Source organism: Enhydra lutris, unplaced genomic scaffold, assembly GCF_002288905.1.
Source record: "Enhydra lutris kenyoni isolate GAN:26980312 unplaced genomic scaffold, ASM228890v2 scaffoldscaffold10, whole genome shotgun sequence".
Lineage (NCBI taxonomy): Eukaryota > Metazoa > Chordata > Mammalia > Carnivora > Mustelidae > Enhydra > Enhydra lutris.
Genome location: NW_019154094.1, coordinates 41,673,102 through 41,699,586, shown reverse-complemented (window position 1 = coordinate 41,699,586; position 26,485 = coordinate 41,673,102). Strand labels below are relative to the sequence as shown.

At 44.9% G+C, this 26,485-nt stretch overlaps 1 protein-coding gene across 1 annotated transcript in view; it reads right to left on the bottom strand.

Moving 5' to 3' along the window:
- LOC111144092 (sodium- and chloride-dependent GABA transporter 3) overlaps nucleotides 1–26,485 on the bottom strand; it is a 125,333-nt gene that overhangs the window by 5,287 nt on the left and 93,561 nt on the right. The window contains exons 7-12 of the mRNA XM_022498202.1: nucleotides 25,219–25,322; nucleotides 19,974–20,098; nucleotides 8,176–8,288; nucleotides 4,893–5,030; nucleotides 1,183–1,285; nucleotides 258–358 (exon numbers count right to left, since the gene is read on the bottom strand). Of these exons, the coding sequence (XP_022353910.1) occupies nucleotides 258–358; nucleotides 1,183–1,285; nucleotides 4,893–5,030; nucleotides 8,176–8,288; nucleotides 19,974–20,098; nucleotides 25,219–25,322 (684 nt within the window). The remainder of the gene's footprint in view (nucleotides 1–257; nucleotides 359–1,182; nucleotides 1,286–4,892; nucleotides 5,031–8,175; nucleotides 8,289–19,973; nucleotides 20,099–25,218; nucleotides 25,323–26,485) is intronic.

The window sequence follows — 26,485 nt, the reverse complement described above, 5'->3', positions numbered from 1 at the left end:
ATCCGAGGCCTTGAGAAGGGAGGGGACTTGCTCATGGTCACACAGCAAGCTGGTGGCAGAGCTGGGATCCCAGGAAGGCCCCTCCCTGGCCAAGCCCAGAAACTGTCCCCACGACTGCCACTTAGAAAGCTGTCGGGTGCTGCGGACTCTCTGGAAGAACAGAGGGTCTCCCAGGGGGCCAGTCTCGGCCAGGCTTGTGGTGCTAGAAGGGGAGAGTGGGTGGCCAGCCTGGAGGCAGCTTCTGGCAGGGCCCTTACCGCGCAGATCCCGGGGGTCACAACCTTCCAGCACCATTTAATGAGCGACAATGGCCGGTAGCCAATCATGTCTTCGATGTTATCGTAGAAGCGATTGCTTCCTGTCCAGAATAAAACAAACAGGCACACACACCCCAGAGAATTTTTGTACAAGACTCAGAGGGAGGGCTAGGAGGGATTGCTTTCCCCAGCCCAACAGACAAATGACAGCAGGGACTTTATTTACCACTTAACAACTACCAAGATGTGAGTTTTCAGAATATACTGCAGTAGAAGGAATTCCGGACCAATGCTGGAAAGACCCTTCCTGACCTTGGTCAGTGAGGCCCAGGAAATAGTGCGTAAGGAAACATTTCTTGGAGAAAGGTCAAAGATGGTCCCTTTGAGAGGCAGGGCCAAGGCCTGGCTGACATACGTGGGGGCAGGGGACAGGGCTCTGAAGGGGACACCTGGCTGGGCTGCTAATGAGCGGGGCAGCTCACAGGGAGGCCTGTTCTCAAGCTATGCTCACAGTGGGAATAGCCATCATCACTGAGTCCAGCAATCCTCATCCACTCATTCAATTTAGGAAACAGGAGGACCAGAAGACAGGTGATCATGAGGGCCGGGCACCGTGCTGACGGCTTTGTCCACACTATCTCCTACCTGGAGACATGGGAGGACTACCCCATTTTACAGATGGAAAAAGTGAGGCTCAGAGGCTGAGGCACTGGCCCAAGGTCACAGTGCCTGAGTCTGGAACCCCTCCCTGTGTTGCAGGGGTATAAGAACAAGAAGCTCTCCTGACAAATGTGACAGGTTGATCCTCTGAGGGAAAGGAGGAAGGGTGGATACAGAAGGAGACCAGCGCAGAGAGCCCCAGGCGTCCATATGCTGGGCACCATGACAGGCTGCTGGTGTGTGGGTGGGCCAGGCCTCTACTTACCATACACCCAGCCGATGCAGACACACTCGAAGATGGCCACAAAGAGAAGGCACATCCCGCTGGCGGCGTAGGAGTCGAAGAGCTGGAAGATGTACATGCCGCCCTGCAGAGCAGGAGGACAGGTACGTGGACACGGGGATGCAAAGACACATGGTACAGCAGGTTGGCCAGCTGGCCTTGGAAAGGCCCTCTGCTTGGCCCTGGGGCTACCATCAGCCCAGGGTCACTTCCACCAGAGCAGACGGCTTCTTCCTAGTCTCCTCAAACAATACAGCCTTTGCATCTGGGCACCCCGAAGGTAGCACCCTCTGGGGTTGCTGGGCTTGCGAAGGTTTCTCTCGTCTCTGCTCCCTAAAGGCCAGAGACCACACAGAAAACCTGAGACTGGAGGCTGGGCAGCCTCGGCCCCTTTCCCTGATGGCTTTGACAGCCTCCCCACTGCTCTCCTTGCCTGGAGCCTCATCTCCTTCCCCACACATCTGCTTTCATTAGGACCTTTCTACTATGCAAATCCAATCATGTCACTCCACAGTTTAACACTACCCCTTGGCTCCTGTCAGCCTGCCAGTCAGAGCGGCCCTCTCGCTTGGCCTTGTCTCCCCCTCCTCCCAGCAGACCTCCCTATGCTTCCCCCTGACAGACTAAGGGATAGTCTCACCTCTGTGCCTTTGCATATGCTGTCCCTCCTTTATTTGGTAAGTGCCTTCACAGTTCAGCTCAAATATCACCTCTTCCAAGAAGCCCCTTTTGACAGACTTAATTTCTCTTCAGGCCTCTGCAGCACATTTTATGGATTCACAGTTTTTTAAAAAAATTTTCCCGTCAGGTGCTCTGTTAGCTCTGGGCTTCTGCTGGGGAGGCCCCCATATCGGTTCTCTTTGTATCTACTGCCAGTGTGAGAGGGAAAGGCCTCAGAGGCCAGATGACCAGGAAAATTTCTAGAAAGGAGGGATGGCATCTGGGCAGGAGAAGAGGGCAGCAGCTACAGCTCTCAGAAGGGTTTGGATCTATATAGGTAATCCTTACAATACATGACAGCCCTTAGGAGAACACAATCAACAGCAGGAGAAATAAAAGTGGAAAAGCGGAGGGTCAGGTTGGGGGAGGCATTGTGAATGTCAGGACAGGGAGGTAAGAGGCCAGGACAAAGCCTGGACAGCTTTGGAATTAATTTTTGGAATTAATTTTTTGGAATTAATTAATTTTTGGAATTAAGCTTTCAGCCAGTGCTCCCACGGCCTTTAGGGTCTCCTTCTACCCTCTGAGACCACACACAGGCTGGGACTATTTGTTTCCTCACTCATCTCTTTGGCTGGATCTGGGGCAGCATCTCGATGCCCAGAGGGCCAGACAGATGACATGAGGAAAAGAAGTGGGCCCGGTGTGTGACACCAGGAAATGGGGGGACTGGGGGTAACTGGAGAGCACAGGCCCCATGTGGCCACACAATGCCTTAAGAAAGTTGCTGGAGGGGACAAGTCTGGATGTGGCCAAATCTGCAGATTTTTCTAGAAGAGGCCAGAAATCAGATTTTCACAAGAAGTCCTTCTCAGTTGTTGGCAACCTCTTCATGTTCTTAAAAACACAGCAGGGGTGAAACAAAGGGGATCTCTGGAACATATCTGGTCTAGGGTCTCCTGTTGGTGCTAAATGTGGTGGATATTCAGGGCTATGAGAGTGAGAAGCAGGTCTGAGGCTCCTCTGTGGCTAGGAATGTGCTCAGCTTTCTGAGTTAACAGCTCAGACCATGCTCCTAACTGCTCTCCGGAATGTCTTCTCCCATGAACATCATGTATACAGATGCAGCCCTCTCCAAGTACGGGGCTCTGACTGAACTGCTTCCCATGTCTCAGTCTGCCAGATCCCTACAATGTGTGTAATTACAAGGAGGGCATAACTGCTGTCCTCAAGTCTTGATAGGAGAAACTGACGCACAGAGGAGCAAGAATGCTCATGGTGCGTCGTCCAGCTAGCCAGCCGTGGGACTCCTAGGCTTGAAGGCTTGAACCTAGGTGGTACGGCTGCATAGCCCATGCTCTTAATTCTCCACCACACCGCCGTGGTGGAGGGTAAGAAATCTGTGGCCTATTTTTTCCCTAAAGCCACACTTTAAATGTGTGTAAATGAGGGATAAGATCCTGCCAGCAATTACTGTGAAGGCTGAAGCCCACATGGCCCATTTGGCAATCTGAACTTCCCTGCTGCAATCACTCACAGATATTCCTGCATGGAGGCGGAGGGCTGGCATGTGAAGCCCAAGTGTGTGCTGATTAACAGTCAGCACAGCGCTATTTCCCTGATGGGCCCCAGGGGCCGTGAGGCACCCCTGGGCAGACCCGTGGCCTCGGGTTGAAGAGTGGGCGTGGAGGCTCTGCAAGGCGGGGGGCACTGGGGTTGGAGGTCCAGGAGGGTCCTCTACCTGTCTGCTCCAAGCCAGTGACACCCACGCCAATGCCCGCTCTTCTTGTAGCTCCGTTCCCATCAGCCTTGTTAACATATCACATTAACCCCCCAATTTGTATGTGACAAAGACTCTACTTTGTGTAATTAATCAGCACTTAATGAAGCCCTGCTCATTGCAGGGCTGCTTTCCCCATGTGGGGAGAGCAGAGATGGAAACGGGAAGTGCCACACCATTCATTTGCTCAAAGCTGATTATCATTCCCATTAATGTGACAATGACTAGGAGCAGTAATAACACCAGCCACCACACCCTCAGTGTCCACCCCCTGCCAGGCCCCAAGGGCACAGAGACAGTGAAGGCCAGCTGTTGTCTTCATAGACCTCGGGGCCTGGATGCAGAGAGACAGGTGAACACAGTGGTCATTCTAAGGTGGGAGAAAGGCTGGGCCAAGCCTGGAGCTACGTGCTTGAGGAAGGAAAGCAGAGGAGTCTTTCAGGAGGCAGCCTCTGAGCTAAGAAGCAGAGGATCCACAGACCAACCTCAACGTCACCTCAGTTGCTTCAATGGACTAGAGTTCCCTCATTTCTTTCCATGTTTCTCTCAAAACCTCTTCTTGTCTCTAGGCAACAGTTTTCTGTGTGTGCGTGCGCACGCACGTGTGCGTGTGTGCGTGTGTTTTAATTAGTTTTGTCAGTGTGGGGAGAAAGATCTCTCATCCCACCTTCCCAAGGTACTTGAAAAGATATTTATTAGACAGGATGGTTGCGGGGGCGGGGGGGAGAAACATGGTATCATGAGAGTCTTAATGTGGGGGGTCATGGTGAACACTTCCTCACTCACAGGCCCAGCAGAGATGAGAGACAAGGGGCCTGAGGTGCCAAATGTCCTCATGCACGTCTGTTTTCACGGAAATTCCAGAAGAGCCTGCACTGAACTTCAGCCCAAGAGCAGTACCTGGTTGAGGGGTCTGTGGCTGACACTGTCCCTTTCACCCAAAAGTACTGTAAGTGTGGATAATGACCATATAACCCCAGTCTTTCTCTTTGTGAGTTTTACTCCCCTATAGTAGTGACCACGGTGACTGTTAGCTAAGCTTTCACACACGTGAAGATGTTATGCTTAGGGCTCAATGAGAACTTCCAGGGATCTCTACAAAGAGGAGAAAATGAGTCCTAGAGAAATGCTAGACCTGGCTGGGGTCACACGACCAATCCCAGAGCTGGAATTTGACATCAGACCTGCCTAACCTAGAGCCCAGCACTTAACCTTTAAGTTACCATGTTCACATTTTTTCCATGTCACTCACCTCTGTGAGCATCACAAGGCCCAGAAAATAGGAGACGATGGACAGGGCCAGGATGAGCAGCTCCCGCCGGTAACCCCTCCGGAAGACCTTGGGGTACATGTCTACCACAGCGGTCACGAGGCTTTCCACACACACAAACTGCAGAAAGCAGATAGGATGGCATCAAGCCTGAGAGAAAGTCTGTTCTTAGTGGTCCCAGCTCTGGACAAGTGCAACAGACCTAACCCCCGGGCTTCCCTCTCACTGGGCCTTATCCTCCTTTCCACACTCACACAGACAGAGGGCCTGAGAATAGTAACAATCCAGGCACTTAAAATTTTCCAGCAAACCCACGTAACAGATGAGAACACTGAGGCTCAGTGAGGGGAAGTAACCCACCCAAGGTTGCTCAGACAGGAGTGGAAGAGTCAGAACTTCAATTGGGTACTCCTGACTCTGGAAGCTAGTACTCCTTCTCCCCCATGCTTCCTGTCATGTGCCTGTGTGCTGGGCCCTGTTCTGGGGTCAACCACTTAAATGAGACGCTGTCTGGGAGGTGAGATGGGAGTCTCCATAACTGTCCTGAGAGCTGAGTGCTTGCTAGTGGCAGGCTCTGGTCAGTCTCTGTGAGCAGGGCTGGATTTCCTCATTCTCTAGGACTGTGATAGTTCTCCTGTCCTTCGCTTCTGGAAAGCTCCCCATCTGATGGGTGGAGAGCAATCAGAGGTGAGCCAACGCCCAGCTCTTACATTTCTGCTATGGGACTCTCTGGGCCTAGCCAGACCATGCAGGCTTAAGACAGCAGAACTTGTGCCACTAAGTGTCTGCATCCCACCATGCTGAGACTGGGCAAGACATACAGTATCCATTCTATTCCTGCTCACCCATCAACAGCCAGCCCAAATATCCCAGCACACCCATCGACCCCTTGCTGGGTTTTCCCAGCACTGTTGATCACAGATCTCCTGCATAAGCCTTTCCCCAACTGCTCCTCCTTGCCCCGAACTTGGGCAGAACAGACCCTTCCTCTCCTCTATACCCAGCCAACCCCCAAACTCACCCCATGGTGCCCATTGAGCTTACAGCTATCTCCTTATAAGCTGGGACCCTGGAGCGCAGGGACCATGCATGCCATTTTCATCTATTCCCAGTGGCACAGAGAAGATGCTCAGAAAAGTTTTGATAAATCAATAAAAATAATAATAAATAATGGTGAATACATGGTGCTTGTTGTGAGCCAGGCTCTTTTCTGAGCAGCTAACAGATATTCGTTTATTTGATCTCTGTAGTACTATTATCATCCCTGTTTTGTAAATGATGATGTGGAAGCATACGAGGTAAGCCACCTGCCCGAGAGCACAGAGGTGTTCAGAGATACAGCCTGGGTAGGGACCAAGGCAATCTTGTTCCAGAGACTGGACTTTAACCACTGTGCTGGACTGCCACGGTGAAGAGAAGTAAAAAAAGCAAAGGATTCCTTTGCTGATTGCAGTGTGGAGACATTTCCTCCCCTGGAGCCATTTTTTAGCCCCAAATCCTTTCCAATTCATTTCTACCTCCTCAGGAAAGATATTTCCAGCTTTACTGAGCAAAGGGACCAAGCACAGAGAGGTGAAGTGATTGGCCCAGAAGAGCACAGCTGGTAAAAGTTGTGGATCTGAGACTCAAACCCAGCCCTGTCTGACTCCAAAGCCCAGGCTCCCAGCCTCCAGGCTACCCTGTCTCTACTGCAAGGCTGTCTTCAGTTCTTCTTTCTCCAGGGTCCTCAGGGAAAGGAAGAATTCAGGGAAGGCTGTTTATCCAGGACCCAAACTGAAGAGACAGCAGAGCATGCGGGCTAAGAGGTACAAAAACCTGAGTCCATGTTCTAGCAACTCACTCAGCCTCAGTTTCTTCATCTGCAAAATGGGGATGACAAAAGGGGCCCCCCAGTCCATGTAGCTACTGTGACAGAGAAAGGAGGGTGTGGCCCAGGCTCGGCAAGTGCAGCACACGTGTGGCCACCTGCCCACTTGGCCCCTTGCTAACTTCAGTCTGCCACTTCAGTCCCCCTTGCTAACACAGCATCTTGGCTCAAGTGCTCAACATCCCCAGGGACTCATAGAACCAAGGCCCCAGCCCCCATCTCCCTATGCAGGATGGTCACTGTCACGCACAAGCTGCCAATCCTTCCCAAGGCCTCTGCCCACAACAATGGAAGAGAAGATTATCAGCAGAAACACCTGGTGCTTTAGCAGCTCGGCTCAGCAGTTTCTGAGAAATCACCCAGGGGAAGAAATTGGACTTGGCTGGGTTGACAGACATACTGGTATGAGGTTTGGGTGCTAAGTGACTAGCACAAGGTCACGGGTAGAGGAGAGAGAGAGAGGTGCTGGGTGGAGCTCGGTCCCTCATTCAATTGTTACTTTAATCCGTCATATATCCAGTGCCTTTGTGCCAGGACAGCTTTAGGTGGAAGACATTCACTGGGGCTCTTAGAGAAACCCACCATGCTGGAATAGCAGGAAATAGGGTAGATTTCGGAGAGTGGTGAGTGACCGGAGGCCACAGGCATCTGGCTGGAAAATCCAGAAGAGCACTGGAGGAGGGCTGGGAGGGCAGGCAGAGGTGAGTTTTACAGTGTGAGAAGATGAAGGGCATGAATTCACAGGGAGATAAAAGGAAAATGTACGCAGATAAATTGCTAGTTCTAACTATACACCCTTTGCTGAGGAAGGCAGGCTGCCAAGAGGAGGGTGGGTGGGGAGAGCCGGATCAGCAACAATGAGAAGGAAGAGAGCAGGCCGGTGGGAGAAGGGGCACTGGGGAGCGGACGGTGGTGCTGAGGACCCATGTGGCCACCTGGAGCGTGTCGGGGGGCATAACAGAGACGGAGGAAGGAAGGAGAGGGTACTTTTCTGTGCTCCTGTGTCCCCTGCGATTTGCCTGGGACAGGGACACGTGGTGGTAGAGCTCTTGGATACCATTAACCATTGACCTCTCTCTGAGAATTTCTTCTGCTTGCTAGGTGGTGCTATTGCACAGAATTATTTTCACAGGATGCAAGAATTTAGCAATTTTTTAAGACTTGGATTGGGAGTTGAGAATTTCAGGTAAGGAAAAGTATGTTTGGGAAGCTGTGGAAGGAGCCATACAGTTGTGTCTGAGGGTGACCGTGGAGATCACGGTGTGCTAAGAGGAGAGGAGGGTGGGAACAGTGGGCGGGGCCCAGACAACCAGCCCTGAGGTGTGGGTTAAGTCCCTGAGCTGCTCCTGAGAGTAGCATGTGGTCTCCCTGCCCTCCCAGCCTGGGATCCCCCCTTACCTGGCTGTCCAGGCCCAGGAAGATGAGCATCATGAAGAACAAAGTGGCCCACAGTGGGGAGAGAGGCATCATGGTGACAGCCTTGGGGTAAGCGATAAAGGCCAGGCCAGGGCCTGGAGAGGAAGGAGAGAGAGAGAGGTTCTGGGTGGAGCTCGGTCCCTCATTCAACTGTTACTTTAATCCGTCATATATCCAGTGCCTTTGTGCCAGGTGCTATGCCTAATTCTCCCTCAAATCACGTAAATCTCCCAGCCACCCTATGCATTTGGTACTATTATGATGCCCATGGTGGGTATGAGCCAGCTGAGGCACGGAGAGGTGAGAAAGGGTTAGGAGGGGCCAGGATTTAAACCCAGGCTTGTCTGACACACAGACTTCCCTCTGCACAGTCTTGTCTCTATTGTTCTCACTAGGGCACATATACAATGCAGATCTCAGGCCCACCCCAGAGACTGGGTCAGTCTAAGGTGAGGCAAGGACCAGGCACCAGGTGATTCCAATGCAGGAGCCGGAGTCCAGGCTTGGACAAAAGCTGTTCTACCCTAGGCCACCTCTGCCTTTGGTTCCTCCCCTCATTTCCCAGATCCACACTCACTTATTTTGGCTGCTCCAAAGAGAAAGCGTGGTTAGCATGTCCTGAGGATAAGATTTATTAATTTTTTATTAATATCAGGGGAGAGATACCTGATGTTCTAGCCCTGTAGCACAGTGGTCAAGAGCACAGGTTCTGCAGTCAGATGGCCTGGGTTCAAATCCTTGTTCTTTACTGGGATCTCTATCTGTTTCCTCAGCTGAAAAATGGGGATAATAAAGTCCTACCTAATAAAGTGGTTTTGAGAATTCAATAAGATGATGCAGAATATGGAAAGCACTTAAAGTAAATGTTCAATAAACATTAACTCTGATCATTAATTTTTTTACCTTAATTAAAAGCAACCTTATTAAAACATAATTTACCTACAATAAGCACTCATTTTAAGTGTACATTTCAATGAGTTTTGAAGTATACCCAGATAACTGCATTCAAGATATGGAACATTCCTATTGTCCCCTTGGGCTCCTCTGTATTCTCTCTCTCCCCATTCCCTGTCTTAGCTCCAGATAACCACTGATCTGATTTTTTTTCACCTCATATTAGCTTTGCCCATCTTATTTAGGAGTGGAATTGCTGGGTCATTTGGTAACATATGTTTAACTTTCTGAGAAATGCCAAATTGATTTCCTAAGTCACTGTCGTTTTACATTTCTATCAGCAATGTTTGAGGGTTCCAGTGGCTCCACATCTGTGCCAAAACTTGATATTATCAGATGTGGAGTTCACTTCACATATCTTTGTTGACCATTCATAGATCTTTTGCAAAGTGCTTGTTGAGTCAGCCCATTTTGTATTGGGTTTCCCCTTTTTTTTACTGAGTTGTGGGAATTCTTGGTATTATTTGGGATACAAATCCATTATCAGAGAAGTGTTATTAATATTTTCCCCTACTCTGTGGCTTGCCTTGTCATTTTCTTAATGGTACCTTGTGAAGAGCAGAAGTTTTTAATTTTCCACTTGTTTGTTGCTAGCATATAAAAAATAGAATAGACTTCTGTTTCTTGTCCTTTTATCTTGTGACAACACTAAGTTCACTTAATTTTTGTATGATTTTCTAATTGGTCAATCATGCTCATGCATAAATACAGTTTTTATTCTTCCTTTCTAATCTTAATGATTTTTATTTATTTTTCTTACTTTATTGCACTCTCTAAGAACTCTAGAACCATATGGAATAAAAAGAGAAACAGCATACACTCTGGTTTTGTTTCTATTTGAGGGGAAAGCATTTAATATTTAATGTCCAGATTAACATTTGTACAATACTATTGATTAAACTACAGACCTTTTTCATTATCTACCAGTTTTTCTCCTTATGTCCTTTTTTCCTGTCTTAGTATCCCAATTCAGGATTCCACACTGCACTTCAGAGATATATTTATTTACTCTCCTCTAATCTGCAACAGTTCCTCAGCCTTGTCTTTTATAACCTTGATATTTTTGGTGAGTACTGGTCATTCTTTTGCAGAATGTTCCTCGGTATGGATTTGTCTGATGTTTTCTCATTATCAAACATTATTACATTTTTGGGGAGCAAGGACATCATAGAAGTGATGCTGTGTCCTTCTCAGTGCATTATATTGGGAGGGGTACATGATATCCATAAACTGTATTATTGGTGAAGCTCACCTTGATTACTTGGTTAAGTTGGTTAATACCAGTTTTCTCCACTGTAAAGTTACTGTGTTTCTCAAAGTGATAAATATCTTGGGGAGGATACTTTGAGATTATGAAAATATCCTGTTTCAAGTCAAACTTATACCCACAGATTTTAGCATCCATTGGTAGATCTTCCTTGCAACAATTATTCCTGCGGTGTTTGCCTCACAGGTTTCTATTATTTTCATTCCTTCTATATTTTATTAGTTAGAATTATTCTGTAAGAAAGAACTATCCCTTCACACTCATTTATTTATTCAATTTTTACTTATTTCAGTATGGACTCCTGGGTATTCGGTTTATTCTATGGATCACAATCCAATACTATATTTATTCTGCTATTCAAGTTGTTCTAGGTTTTGCTACTAGGAGCTTCTTCAAGTTGGTGCCTATGTCCTTTTGACATACCTTCATCCTTTTTCTGAGCACTTCCTTATTTCTGGTACCACTAAATATTCCAGCTTCATCATGTCTTGCCCTGGCACTGGAATCAACTGCTTCTCCAAGAAGCCCTGGTTCCTTTCATGGAAAGTGGTGTTCAGAAACCAAGATATGGCTTCCGGTATGTTCATTGCAGCTAGGGTACCACTTCTTGCAGCACACAAAGCTAGGAGACCTAAGTATGTATATCTACACATACATACACATATATATTTCTATATCCATCTGTGTGTATATTAAACACATGAGTCTCCTGATACCTCAAATTCTAATACAGTTCATTGTAGATTCTCCACTTTCCTCATTTGTAACTTCTTTCTTAGTGTAAAATCTGTCCCCAATGATTTATATTCACTTGTTTGTTCAATCCTCATATACACATACAATAGTTACGGAATTACAAAACCATATCCCTGTACAAACAAGAGAATAGTACAATAATTTTTGGTTTTAGCCTTATAATGTACAGTCAAAATACTGTTTCCTGAAATTTACTTAGGTTAAGTCTTTTCTTTCCCATTCTCTTCAGTGTGGTTACATTTTCATTCGTAATACAGTTAGGCTCATTTCTTACTGTTTGTATTCCCTTTTAATTCCACCCACAAAAAAGAACTGTTTATTTTGGGTGCTATGTGAAAAACTACTATTACCATGGTTCTCTAAGAGTCAGAGGTATTGAAAATATATTAAGAGAAGTATTGTTTCCTTCTCATCCTTACTTAATTCCACCCTTCCTTCTATCCCTTGTCCACTTATCCCCTGTAGGTAACCCTTGTCTTTATTTTCTAGTTCATCCTTTACATATTTCTTCTGCAGAGATGAGCAGACATGCTTTCTTATATCTCTTTTCTTATACAATGGGTAGGTTACTATAGTTATTTGCTTTTTAAACTTACACACACACATTTACCATTTAAAAAATACACTTCAATATCCATTTACTTGATTATTTTTGTATTGTGATGAATGTTGAATTTTTTTCAAAGACTTTTTTTGTATCTGTGAAGATAATTTTGTAATTTATTTCATTTGGGCTATTAATATGTTGTACACTATTAGTAGATTTCCTAGCATTAAATCAGTCTTGCATTAGTCCAGGAGTAAATCCAAATTAGACAAGGTATATTACCTTCTTAATGTGATTTTGGATTCTAATATTTTCGATTTGGGTTTCCTATTATTTTATTTATTATTTTCCATCAATATGCATGAGTAATATTTTGTTTCTTTGCCTTATTTGGTGTAGGTATAAGTGTTACACATACCTCATATAAGGGGTTGAGAAGTTTTCCTTCCCTTTCAATGCTCTGCAATAATTTATATAGACTGGGATTATCAGGTCCTTGAAGGTTTGATAGAATTATCTGAAAAATCATCTGGACCTAGTGTTGTTTTTGTTTTTTGTTTTGTTTTGTTGTGGAGTAGTTCCTCAAAGACTTTGTCTATTGTCTTGTTTAAGCTTTCTAAATCAAATGCAGTCAGTTGTGGCAATCTAGTTTCCTAGGAAAGTATTCATTTCATCTAAGTTTTCAAATTTATGTGTAGAGAAGACTACAAAGCAGTCTCTTGTGATTTTAAAAAATGTCTTCTGCTTCAATGGTTATTTATCCTTTATTATTTTTTATTTCGCTATTTGTATGTTCTTTTTTTTTTTCTTGGCAATTTGGTAATTTGTATATTTTTATTTTTAAAGACCCAGAATTTTAATTTGTTAATTAGATCTGCTATTTCTCTATAATTATTTCATACATTCTTGCTCTTTATTATTTCCTTCCTCATGTTTTCTTTTGGTCCACTTTGTTGTTGTTTTTCTGAACAAGGGATATAATTCATTTATTTTCATTTTTATTGATAAATGTGGTTAGTATAGTTTTCTCATATTAGTTTATTTCTACCTATATCTCCTTACTTACTTACTTCCTGAAATTTTACTTCATAAAGGTTATTGCTGTATTATTTTGTGCACATATTTTTATGTGTTACATGTAGCTTCTACCATTAAAAAAATGTCCTTTGTAGTGCTTAGTGCTTTGGGGCTTGAATTCTACTTTGACTGATATGAGGATTGCTATCATTGTCTACCCCTTTATTTTTAGTCTTTATGAGTCTACTTTGTTTTAGGTGTGTCTCTTATATACGCAGCATATATATAGGTCATATTTTGTGAGGCAAACTGAAAACCTTTTTCTTTTAATAGATGAGTTAAGCCCATTCACATTTATCAATAAGACCGATATTTTGACAAAATATTTTATGGTTATGTGTATTTTAAAATATTTATTATGCTTCTCTATGAGTGGTGTATTCTTTGTTCTTTTATTTGTAAATATTTTTTGGTACTTAGGAAGGTTTATGTTTTTGTTCTAGTGGTTACCTTTATATTTGCATCTTTTAAAAAGGCCTTTAAACCCTTATTTTCTTATTTAAATCTTTAGTGCCTGGCTTTCTGGCTCCCCTCATCCCCACTCCCACCGCATATCATTTGACACCACTTATGGCCCACACAACAATGAGCTTTTTCTATTTTCCTCTTGCCTTCTCTCTCCATCTTTTAATTCAATGATTTCTACTTTGCTAACAGTACACAACATATGTCTGTATTAGTCCTCTGTCCTCTTCCCCACCTTTGCTTTGGTCTTAGATGTATGCTTAAATATTTTTACATGCTTACAATCAGTCCTTTTTCTGAAGTTTTCTAGTCATTATTGGTAGGGAGAAGCTCACTTTCTAATAGATTACTCCAAAACACGGATGAATATAGAAGCCTCAAAGTTCTGTTTAAAATGGTTATTCTATAGCCTTGATATTTTCTATAGCCTTGATTCACACTTCTTTGTGTGAATTAAAAAAAAAAAATGCTGCTTCATAGTTGCCTTTCCTTGTGTGTTGGTTTTGAAAAGTGTGATACCCCATCTAATTCTTTTGCCCTTGTAAGTTATTTAATCTTTTTCTCCTGGAAGCCTTGCAGATTTTATCTTTTTCTTTGAAAGCTGGTATCTTTGCCAGAATGTGTTGGAGTTGATCAATCTATGTGAATTTTCATTGGTCCCTAAGAAGTCCTTTCAGCGTATAGATTTAACTCCTTTTATGTTTCTGAAAAGTCTTCTTGGATTATAGTTTTAAATATTACCTGTTCATTTTTTTTTCCTTCTTTACGGACTCTTAATAATGTGAATATTTTCTTCTTTCCTAGTCTTCTGTTTCTACATTTTCACTTCTTTATGTCATTTTCATTCACTTCCTTGTTTTCTTTCCTTTTTAAAATGCCCCTTTTTTGAGACTATTCTCCACTGGACACTTTGTAATTTAGTCTTTATTTCTAAGATACCCTGGTCATTCTTTTTTCTCATTTCTTCCCGAGTTCGATCAACTTTCTCTTCATTTATTCCTGTTATCCCCTTCGCCCATTTGTTAGTTTTAAAATTCCAGGTTCAAGATGTTTTTTCCCCACATCCTCATATGCTTGTTCGGGTATATTTACTTCTGTCTGGAGTGCTGATATATAATTTTGCTTTGTTTTATGGTTGATTTCATGGTCATTGATATGTGGGGAATTTCCATGCCTGTTTTCTGCAGTAGTTCCGCATGGACTTGAGTTTTCTAATGTTCATGTTCATGTTCTTGGGTATTTTATAATATTCCCAACCTAATAGTGCCCTCTTTTGTAAGTATGACAAAGTCCAGGTAGTTTTTTTTTTCTTTAAAGATTTTATTTTTTTATTTGACAGAGAGATCACATGTAGGCAGAGAGGCAGGCAGAGAGAGAGGGAAGCAGGCTCCCCACTGAGCAGAGAGCCCGATGCGGGGTTCGATCCCAGGACGCTGAGATGACCTGAGCCGAAGGCAGAGGCTTAACCCACTGAGCCACCCAGGCGCCCAGTCCAGGTAGTTTTAACAGCATTTTGTGTTGATGGTGGAGGGAAGGTAATCTCCCCATTCCACACCCTAATTTAACAGTTCTCTTTTGTTTTGCAGGACTTTATCTCCTTTTTTTGGTTTTTCTCTTCACTGTCTAATTATTAAAGGGTGCATCTTTCTTCCTGTCTTTTTCTCCCCAGACGTTCTGTTTCATATGGTGTCTCCTTTCAATTGTGTCTGTTCCTATAAATGGTCCCTACTCCTTTAAATCACACACTGAATCCTTTCTCTGTTGTCCTGGTTAAGGGATTTGTCTGGATCTTTTCCAGCATTTTTCAGACTTAAGAGTAGATTTAATCTTTCTGGTGATTGCTCCAAATCATTTTTAGGTCCCTTCACCAGCCTGTCTTCTGTCTCTCCCACAGTTTTTCTCAGTTTGCCTATCAGCTGTGAAGACATAGGTGGTAGCTGGAGGAATTGTGTACCTGGATTGGTAATTTTTCTTTTTGCTAGAGCTATCTGTAGCTTCAACATTTTCTGTCTTCAAATTATGCAGGGACATGGTTTTGTATAAAATATATTTTCCCTTCTTGTTCTTGTTTGGAGTGAATATTGGATTATAAAAGTTGCTATACAGCTGTCACCATACTCAGATATTCAGATGTCTTATTTCCTCTAATTTTTAAAAGACTATTTAAAAAGTATAAGATTATACTTTAAAAAGTATAAGATTGATATTATTTTTTCTTGAATGTTTGGTAGAATTCACCAATGAAACCATGAGGGCCTCAAGTTTTCTTGGTAGAAATATTTTTGATAATGAATTCAATGTCTTTTAAAAGTATAGAGCTATTCAGTATTTCTATTTCTTCTTGAGTCATTTTGAGTAAATTATATTTTTAAAGGGATTTATCTGATCTATATTACCAAATACATTAGCTTGAAATTGTTCATAATATTTCCTATTCTCATTTTTAATGTCTGTAGAATTTGTAGTCATACCTCCTCTTTCATTCCTGATATTAGCAATTTGTGTTTTCTCTTATTTTTTTTTCCTTGACTAGTCTTGCTGGGGAATTATAAATTTTGTTATCTTTTTCAATACCAAAATTTGGCTTTGGAATTGTATTGTGTGTGTCTTACAAATTTGTTTGTTTCTACTTACTCTGGGTTTAATTTATACTTTTTCTTTTGCAGCTTCTTCAGCTAGAAACTTAATTTTTTTTTTTTACTTTAAATCCTTCTAATTAGGCATTCAAAATTATAAATTTGTCTGTAAGTACTTTAAATGCATCCCACAAATTTTGGTATGTTGTATTTTCATTACCATGCAGTTTTCTTTGACCTGTGGGATATTTAGAAATGGGTTGCTTAGTTTATACATACTTGAGGATTTTCTAGTTATATTTTTGTTATGGAAAATTTAATTCATTGGTAGTCAGAGAATATACCTTAAAATTTCAATCTTTTGAAATTTATTGAGACTTTATTTATGGCTCAATTTATATCCTATCTAGGTGCATGCTTCATGTTCATTTGAAAAGAATTGTACTTTGCAGTTGTTTGGTGCAGTGTTTTATAAATGTCAATCATGCCAAGTCATTGATAGCTTTCCAATATCTACCTCTGTATTAATATTTTGTATAGTTGTTTTAACACTAGCGAGCAAGGAATATTAAAAATCTCCAACTGTGGTTATAGCTTTGTCTATTTTCTTTTTTAGTCTGTCAGCTTTTGTTTCATGTAATTTAAATGTCTGTCACTATGTAGCAACACATTACAAATTAGATATCTTACAAATGAACTGCTTTTATAAACATTATGAAGTGTCCCCCTGTTATCTCCAGTAATAGCCTTTGACTTGAAGTCTACTCTAATATTAGTATACCAAAGCTACTTTTCTTATGCTTGTTGTTTGGAGAGTATGTCTTTTCCCTCTGTTTTACACTTTGTCTGTGTCTTTAAAGTGTGTCTCTTTATAAAAAGCTTATAGTTGAGTCTTGCTTTTTTACTCAGTCTGATAATCTCTGCCTTTTACTTGGAGTATTCAGCCCATTTACATTTAATGTAATTATAGATATGGGTAGGTGTAAGTTTACCATTTCATATTTGTTTTCTTTTTGTCCCTTCTGAATTTTGGGGGGTTTCATTTGTTTACTCTGTTGTGTTTTTCTTGCCTTCTTTTGAGCTAATCAATATTTTTACATATTCAGTTGTATTTCTTCTAAGCTTTGTAGCTCTACCTCTTATTATTATTTCCTAAGCAGCTGGGCCAACAATATGCATCCATAACCCATCAAAGTCTACCTAGAGTTAACAACATATCACTTAATCCTGCTACCACAGATCTGACACTTTCCACTTCTGATGATCATTCTGACGTTTTCTGCCTCGAAACAGAATTTAGGACTTAACCACATCAGTACTTACAAAATGAAAACAAATACTCCAATTAAAAGACATGGATAATCAAGACAGTATAAAAAAGCAAGACCCAATTCTAAGCTGTCTAAAATTTCAACCTCTAGGAGAGGGTACCTGACGAAAGAATCACAGAAACACAGCAAGGAACATGTGGGTGAGGGCCACAAATTTCAGTGGTGGGATCATAGCATGACAAAATCTGAGCCCTGTGACAAGTGCATGTTGCCTTCCTGGATCAGGTTCCAGGTATTCTGGGACATCCCACTGAATATTCTGCCATTTAATTAGGTATCTTCCAAAAATCATTCATCAGAAAGCAAGCCGAGGTCCTTCTGAGCAAGGTGAGATGGCTACACATTCACTTGCAACTTGCAATTTCTCCAAATGGTAGAGACTCCTAAGGAGAATCTTAGCCTCACCCACATTGTCCAACAGGGGCACAGAGCAGATTTACCTGCTGGATACAAGAAGCAACACAGGAAGATGAGCCAGAAAAGGCTAGAGCCAGGCTGCACCGCCTATGAGCTGTGTGAACTTGGGTGAACCACTTGGGTAACTCAAGCTCTGAGTTACAGGGTCCTCATCTGCAGTGGGCAGGGGAAAGCCTAGGGCTGCTGTTTATGTGAAGAGTGTCCTCTGCAGGAGTGTGGTGCATATTCTGCACACACAAGTGCAGGACCTTTTAAAGCCTACCTTGCAGAGATGCTGTGAATGGTTTGTGAGGTAGAGTGTTAAAAACAACCACCCCAGAGCCTCACAAGTGAGACAGAGTAAATCAGTTACGATCCATCCATCCATCGAATGGAAGACCACATAACCGTTAAAACTCATGATTGAGATCTCTGTTCATGGAGGCAGAAAGCTCCTTGTGCTTTATTGTAAATGGGAAAATGAAGCCTACAGAATACCAAGGATAATTTGATCTGGTTTCCATCACCACAAGTATGGATATATATACATGGAAAATCCGGACAGTAGAACCCCAAAGTGTTGTCATATTCGGAGTGCAGAGTTTTTCCTTTGTTAAGATTTCTACATTTTTCCACCATGAATATGCTTTCAGTTTGAAATTAGGAAAAAAAGTAACAAACTTTATTTTTAGTTGGCTCTTTTCCTTTCCATCTATGACTCCTCTTTCATCTATAAAATTTAAAGAGTGATATAAAGAGAAAAAATAGTGCTGCAGATATCTTATTCCACTTACTACCTAAGGTAGGTGTTAGGAAATTCATTTTATAGAGGAGGAAATGGATTCTTGGAGAGGGCAATCCTCCTGTAGAGAATGCTCTCTCTTCACAGGGCTGCACTGTACTTTCATGCCAGGAAGGAGCATGGATGTTTGGTCAAGTGTCAGGTGACCACAGTGGGCAGTAGGATGGCATGGTCAGAGCATGGGCTCTGGAGCCAGATGGCCCGTAGTAAGTCCCAGCTGTGTCCCTTCCAGCCTGTATAACCTTACATAAGTCATTTCACCACTCTGAGCCTCAGCTTCTTTATCTGTCAAATAGGGGAAGCAAATGTTGGAGGGCTGAGCTGAGACCACTCCTGCCCAGAGCCAGCACTTGCTGAGTGAGACCTTTAGTCATAGTAATATTCTCTAGTTTAGATCTGGACTCTTGAGCTCAGCAGGGACTGTCTCTATCTCTGACATACATTATCCAGAGGAAGGGGGACCCTGAGTGGTCACAGAGAAGAGCTTTGCAGCCATGCACCTGCTCTGATGTCCAGATATCCCACTCTGCCAGCTTGGTGGGTTAGAGGGATGCTTCCTTATCTATGCATGCCACACCAAACAGGACACTGTGGACCAGCATTTTCAACAGAGGCAGTGTGGCTCCCAGGGGTGCCTGAGGGTGGTTGCAATAAGTGGGGGCATGACTAGCATGGAGTAGATGGAGGCCAGAATGGCTAAGCTACCTGTATTACTCTCGACAAATGGTTCTACTAAATATTCTTGTAGGTGAAAAACTTTAGACTTAATTGGGGTTAGAATGTGTTTGTCATAAAAACACAAACTATTTTCACACTTTTAAAAAAATACACACTGAATTTTTCTAGAATTCAAACACCATGTAAATCAAGGCAAGAGTAATTCACCATTTTGTGTAATCACATTAGCAATAATAACTCTGTCTGTAGTGTGTTTGAAATAAACACACATCAATCTATACTTAAGAATGTCTCATTCATCATGATTCTGCATCTTAGAAGAGGGGAAGGGAGAGAGATTCTTCAAGCAGAGGGAACGGTATGTGCAAAGACCCCAGGGTAGGAGAAAGCAAGCAATGTTGCAAAAGCAGACCACCACAGCAGGGCAGCATGAGGGTGAGGGAATGATGTGGGTGGAGAAGCTACAAAGGCTGGGCAACGATGGCCTTGGGGCCCTGCTAAGAATCTAGCACTGTGAGAAGCTAAGAAAAGCTTTTCATCAGAGAAAGAAATGCTCAGATTTGCATTTTGAAAGCCAATCTGCACATGGAACAGAAGGGGCAGTAGTGGTAGCTGGGAGGCCAGTGGAAGGTTCCTGCAATCACGTAGATGAGGAGTCACGGGGGTCTGGGCTAGCGGGGAGAGTGTTGCTGGGGCAAAGTACATGAAGTGGAGCAATACCCAGGAAGCAAAAGCTATACCACTTGGGGATGTCTTGGATATGGGAGTGAGGAGGTGTCACAGTTTCTCTCCCACGATCCTGGCTTGAGGATGGATGGTGGGGCCACCTTCTAAGACCTGAACCCAGGAGAAGAATGAGCTGAGGAGGCAGATCGTATTTGTACTTTGACCACCAGTCCCCCAAGGCCTCCCTCGCCTTTGGCAGACTTACCTGACTCTGCCACCTCGGCAATGGGCACCCCCTGCTCGTATGCCATGAAGCCCAGGACTGAGAAGATGGCAAAGCCAGCCACAAAGCTGGTGCCACTGTTGAGGCAACAAAGCATGATGCAGTCCCTGCGGGGAAGCAGTGAGAGGGGCTGAGGTCAGAGTGGGAGGAACAGGTACACTGCTCGAACATTCTCTCTGAGCACCATAGCCATTCTGTGGAGCAGGCAGGGCACGGTGGGCACAGACAGCCACATATGCCTGTTGAAGCCATCGTGGTTCAGAGAGGTTAGGTGGCTGGCCCATGGTCACACAGCTTCTCCTGCATTTCTAGAGGATAAGGTGGGTCGTGGACCAGAAGCGTGGGAGAGGGATGGGAAGGAAGAAAGGCTGGCACGTGAGGAAATACACTACTGAGAAGATATTTGGAGACAAAGCCATGCTCCTCCAAATCCCTGGCAGGAGAGGAAACCAGGGAAAGCAAGAGAGGAGTTATTTCCTGGGAGCTCAAAGCTAGGAGGGCAGGATAGGCCTCTGAGAAACAGCTGCTTCTCAGTCAGGGGAGCATCCATGGACTTGACACTAGAAGCTCCCACCTGCTTCAGGAGATACCCCGTCATGCCACACTATTTATTGGAGCAGTGCCTCAGAGCCCTCATGGCTCAGTTCCCATGAGGGAGCAACCCTTCCAGGTTGGACACTGCATGGAGGGGTTATCAGAGCAGCGCCTGGCTCTTGCCCTGGGGAGGGGCTTAGCAGCAGAAGCACCAGCATGAAGCTGCAGCCCAGGAGAAATGAGAGAGCAAATGATGGGGCTTTGCCAAGACGAAGGCAGAACCCACAATTCCCAGCCTCTCCTCCCTCAGGCCCAGCATCCTCACGCAGCCACAGAGGGTAATCTCAGAGTCTTCTCAGCTGCTGGCTGCAGGCACTGGCCAGTTAGGCTTAGGGCACCTGTGTGCCGCACTTTCCCAGGAGGCGCTCCTAGAGGATCTGGCCAGTCTCTGGTCTGAGGTAGGGCTCTGGGGTGTCCCCATGGTGGTGACGGCTCACGCCACCACAGGGCTGCCTCGGCTCAGACCCTAGCAAGTCTTGTCCCCTGGTTCCATGGCACTTTCCCCTGGCTGGCCCCCCTGTGCTGCTTACAGCACTAAGAACTTCCTCATGTGTGTTCGTCCCAAACCGGCCTTCTCTGGTGAGTTTTAGTTCTGCCCTTCCTACCAGCCTACACCTCCTTCAGGTTTGGGAGAGCTGAAGAGAGTGGCCCTACATCCCCTTTGAGTTTTTTTGCTCCTTCAGTTAACTGTCCCAGTTCCTTTACCAGATCCTCATCCTGCTAGTGATCTGTAATACACTCCAGCTTGTCTGACCCCTCTTCAAGCGCCACGTCTAGGACTGAGACTCAAGAACAGAGCAGGATTCTCACCTCCTCTTCTCCCGACAGCATACTTTTTGTAATGTAACCAAAGGTTACACTAATGTTGGTGACTGTGACACCCAGTTGCCTTACAATGACTCTGAGGATCAAGGGCATACTGGAGAAGGCATTACCCTGGGGGTCCGGAGACATGGGCTCCACTGCCCCCTGCAATTCTTTTCTCTGGACCTGATCTCACCATAAGACAAAATGCTTGATAACAGAGTTTCTTGGGCCTTATGACAGATTATTAATTTTTTAGCAAGTAGTCATCTCCCCCTACCTTCTTCCTTAGGGATGAGTCTATTTCCCTGCACCATAGGCTTTAGATTTAGCCACATGATTTTCTTTGGCCACAGGATATTAGCAGATGTGACACAAATGAGGTCTGAGATATGCTTATGTGACTGAACTTGTCCTTTATGCCTTCTGTGATTTGCAAGGAAAGGAATTTCCCAGGGGAGCTGCTGTCCTTGCCGTTTGCACCCCACAATGTACAAACATGAAGCAGACTTGAGCTTGCCTACACCTTGGAGCCAAACCCAACCAATTCATAGCCCACTGGAGGGCTTCCCCAGCTGGCCAGGAGACTTGTGAGCAATAAAAGCAAATGCTTGTCATGTTAAACCACTGAGTTTTGGGGGCTGTTTGTTACACAGCTTTACTGTGGCAGTGAGTGACTGATTACAAGTCTCTATAAAGAACTCCTCTGGCACTGTGGGTGAGGGCTGGGCTGGCAGATCTGAAGACTATCTGCAAGCCTGATTTCTCTCTTCTTATTATTCTTTTTTTTTTTTTTTAAGATTTTATGTATTTATTTGACAGACAGAGATCACAAGTAGGCAGAGAGGCAGGCGGGGGGGGGGGAAGCAGGCTCCCTGCTGAGCAGAGAGCCTGATGTGGGGCTCAATCCCAGAACCCTGAGATCATGACATGAGCTGAAGGCAGAGGCTTTAAACCACTAAGCCACCCAGGTGCCCCTGATTTCTCTCTTCTTAAAGGGAAATGCAACTCAGGCAAGGTAAGGGGAGATTTATGCCCAAGGTTAGGGTGAAGATGTTCCTCATGTTTATTTCCTGACCCTGCCTCATCAAACAGTGAGAAACAAGGTGGTCCTGGTGAGGAAAATGCTTTCTCTGTATCTTCTATATTCTGGAATTCTCCTCTGTAATCGGAATCTGCAATGTGCCTAGTCCTGGGCTGGGGTTTCTTGAACACTGTGTCACTGAATCTCAAGACTCAGGGAGGAGAATCACATACTCAAGATTTCAGGGACTTCTACTGGTGAGGATGGAATGTGCATCCATTTATCTCAGACACTAAAACCCATGCATCTTCCAGGAGCTGCACAAAAACAAAGTGCCCCCCACCCCGCCCCGCCAAGAATTAAGACTTTCAGATTTTGACTCGTGGACAATTATCTGTGGGTACCCATGTGGCTGCTGAAAAACAAATATCCCTTATTGCAAAGTCCCCATCTATCCCCAGAGGTCTCCGGAATGACTGCCTCACACCACAGAAGCACAGTAAAGCACCTGAGGTCCCTTCCAGCACTGTGTCCCACACCCCAGTCCTCAGAGCACCTGCACTTTCAAGAAGAAGGGGCTTAGCAGCCTGTGTTCTGAAGTGAGGATTTGCCCCCGCCCGGTTCGCTGTATTCCCCATCCCTCTACTTCTTTCCTGCAGGGCACCTTCTAGGTGAGAGCTTATGTAACAAGCGCTTTTAAGTTGGCAGGAGCTGAGCTGGGCTTTGAAGACCTCCAGAAGCTATTATGCTGTCAGAAGAGAGGGTACTAATTTACTCCTTCTGAGTTGGGAAGATCTTCTCGAAGAACAATTTGGAAATAGAAATAAAACGGGCCTTCAGATTTTGCAGTATCACCTGCAGTATCATCTGCTTTCTTCTGCCGCTGGGAGGGGGAATAACCTGCCTATTGGATGGGAGAGCAGAAGGGAACTGTGGCAGCCAGCGCATTTTACGCATATGCTCGGTGGGGAAGACAGTCGCTACTGCCCCAGAACACAGCCTGAAGACAGGGTGGTCTTGACCGAATTCTTGTCGGCTGCAGTTGTTGGGAAAAAAACTGGCCATCCCTGTTAGTGAGGAGTAGGGGTGCAGGAACCAGACAAACTTGGGTTCAAAGACATGTTCCACCACTGGCCATGTGAACATGAGCAAGCAACCTACTCTTGGGCCTCAGTTTCCTCATCTGTATAACAGACGGCTCCTTCCTCGCTTCCTGACACATCATTTGGCACTGTACTAGGCTTGAGGGACAGTGTGGAACAAGAAGACCCAGCCTGTGTCCTCACAGAACTGACAGCCGAACAGTGACCAAATGATTTCTGCAGTGCCCTGCACGGAGGGCTCACGCTGAGTGCTGGCTGCTGACAGGGGTGACAGCCGTAGACAAACAGCAACCTTCCCTAACATCCCAAGTGGGTCACATTCAATGCAGACCAGAGGCCTGCTGTGCTGTTCTCCCGGCCCCAGTGCCTTTCTCTTCCTGTCCATGGTGACTGTTCATATAGTGGCTCACAGTGCTCTGCCTCTCATCCCTCAGACCTGCCTCTCCATGAATGCGTGGAAGATAGAGAGGATCTTATGAACAACTTGGCATGGTCAACCACCTCTCCAGCAGCCTTCTGTCCAGCTCTACCCGATACCTCTCTGCACAAGCTCCCCCAGGAACAACAGAACTTGCTGTCTAGCGGCACACTGGATTCTACCATGGCTTTTCCTTACAGCATGCTGGACCTGCTCACTGTCACTTCCTTGTCCTCAGTTTCCCCAACTTATGAACTCTGTAGACTGAGGCTGTGCCACTCCTGATTCTGGAGTGCCACAATGCACATGGTTTTAGTGAATGGATTAATAAAGTGACCATGAAGCTAGCTTTCAGAGAGATGTGTGGGAGTCCTGGGATGGAAACCGGGAGACTTCAGCCAGAGTCCAGGTTCTGCTATGTGTAGCTGGAGATAATGTGGGAGGAACTTTATCACTGCTAAATGTTCTTTCAAATGCATGATCTCACTTGAGCCACAGAGCAATTGAGTTATTTGGTTAGTAGGTATGAGACCCCCAAAGAGCTACCTACCATGACCAGGCACTGGATGCAGGGGTGGAGAGACCTCAGCAAACAGACCATTGGCCTAGAGCTAGAGCTCAGGGTGCCATCTGCACGTGAATCATGCACCGCTATGCTAGGAGACCTTGGGTGGGTTCTTGGCCCTCAGTGGGTCTCAGCCTCAGAGCAGAAATCAGGCTGCAGGCATGAGAAACCAGGCAGCCAGGGCAAGACAGTGTCAGGCTCAGCCCCCAACTTGGGCACCTCCCTTCCCAGTGCTGGGTGTGGCCACATGCAGGAGGCCAGGGAGGAAGGCTGTGGGGGAAGATGGGGCACTGGCCACTCCAGATGGGGACAGGAGAGGAGCCTACATGAAGTGAGAAGGGGCAGGGAGCTGGTTTCTGAACAGAATACAGAAGAACAAAGCCAGATCTGGGTTCAAGTCCTGGTTTTGCCACTTACTAGCTATGTCACTGTGGGCAAGTCACTTACTTGCCCTGGGATAAATGTTTGCCATACAGGGTGGGATGGAGGCCTGAACAAGATTCCTGGAGTGGATTTGCTTTTAGCCTGCAATGTACTCTGAACACATTCATTATTTTCCTAGCTCCTCAGGTGGTCCACTTTGTGACCCTGGGGCAGGGAGAGTCTAAGAAACAAGCCATCTGTCTCATCCTGGCTCCACACAGTGGGAGGACAGCCTGAACTAGCCTGGCAGCACAGAGGGCTTTGGTGGACAGCGGGTAGGGCTGTGAAGTGCTCACCTGTAGCAGTTGTTGTTATAATTGTTATAACTTCCCAGAGCAGTCAGACAACCCAGGCAGATGGCATAGGAGAAAAAGATCTGCGTCCCAGCATCTACCCAGACCTGCAGGAGGGCACAAAGAAGTCAGCATGAAGAGAAGTCAGATTAGGGGTGGCCCCATTCTTGGAAATCCTCCACCCTCCCTTGTCCTCCAAAAAGTCTAGGCAAAGCAAAAATCAAACTTCCTAACCTTCTCGGGAATGTGCTTTAAGAGTTCTATTATTGGAGACTGCTTCATTAAATACAAATGTCCTTAATTCCAGAATTTTCCAGAGGTTATGGATAACAATTCACTGAACAGCAAGAATTTGGACGTTTAGGTCCTTGCTCCAACTATGTGACCTTGGAAAAGCTACTTAACCTCTCTGAGGCTTAGTCCCCTCATCTGCAAACTGGGGAATGAACTACCCTCTCAGAATTGTTAAGAGGATTCCTGTGATATGGAACGGAAGCTCCTGGGACCTAGCTCATAAGCTAAGGCATATTTACGCCAAAATGAGTGACTGCTTATCTTTGTGATTAAGAATACCATGAGTAAACTGTCATAGGATTCTGTCCCTAGGAAAATATTTGCATAGTTGATTTGAGCTTAAGAGGTGGCAGGGAAGGGACAGGAGAAGGGGGAGGCCCACCTATATCTTTCACCTTTCAAAACAGATGCATTTTAGGCTTCCTATGTGGTACATAATGGAAACTACTTTCTTAGTCTCCAGGTTCCTCTCTGGCAAAAACTGCTGTTAACAGCACGACATGCACACCAGGAGTTATGATGGCTTCTTTAGCACTTTTCCCCGGGCTCTCTCTGCACTCAGTTCCAAGGAAAATCCATAGCTAAAAGCTAAATGCAGCCGATGACATTGATGCTTGAGAATCAGGTGCCATCTAGAGAACAAGGCTTTGCACTAAGTACAAATACCCACTAACATTTATTGTGCACTTGTTACATGCCAGGCAATGGTGCTGAGCCCTCTGTGCGTTATGGCACTTGGATATTCACAGCAACCCTCTGTGATAAGTGCTATTATGCACCCCCATTTACAGCTGAGGCAACAGGAACAGAGAAGTTGCATGATTTATTCAAGGCCACACAGCTGGGAGTGGCAAAGGCAGGTCCATGGAGACCACCTAGAAGTCCTCTGGGGTAATCTCCCACCCAACACAAGACTCTCTTCTGACTACTCCTGACAGAATAGTTTGTTTGATTAGTGCTAGTGACAGGAAACTCA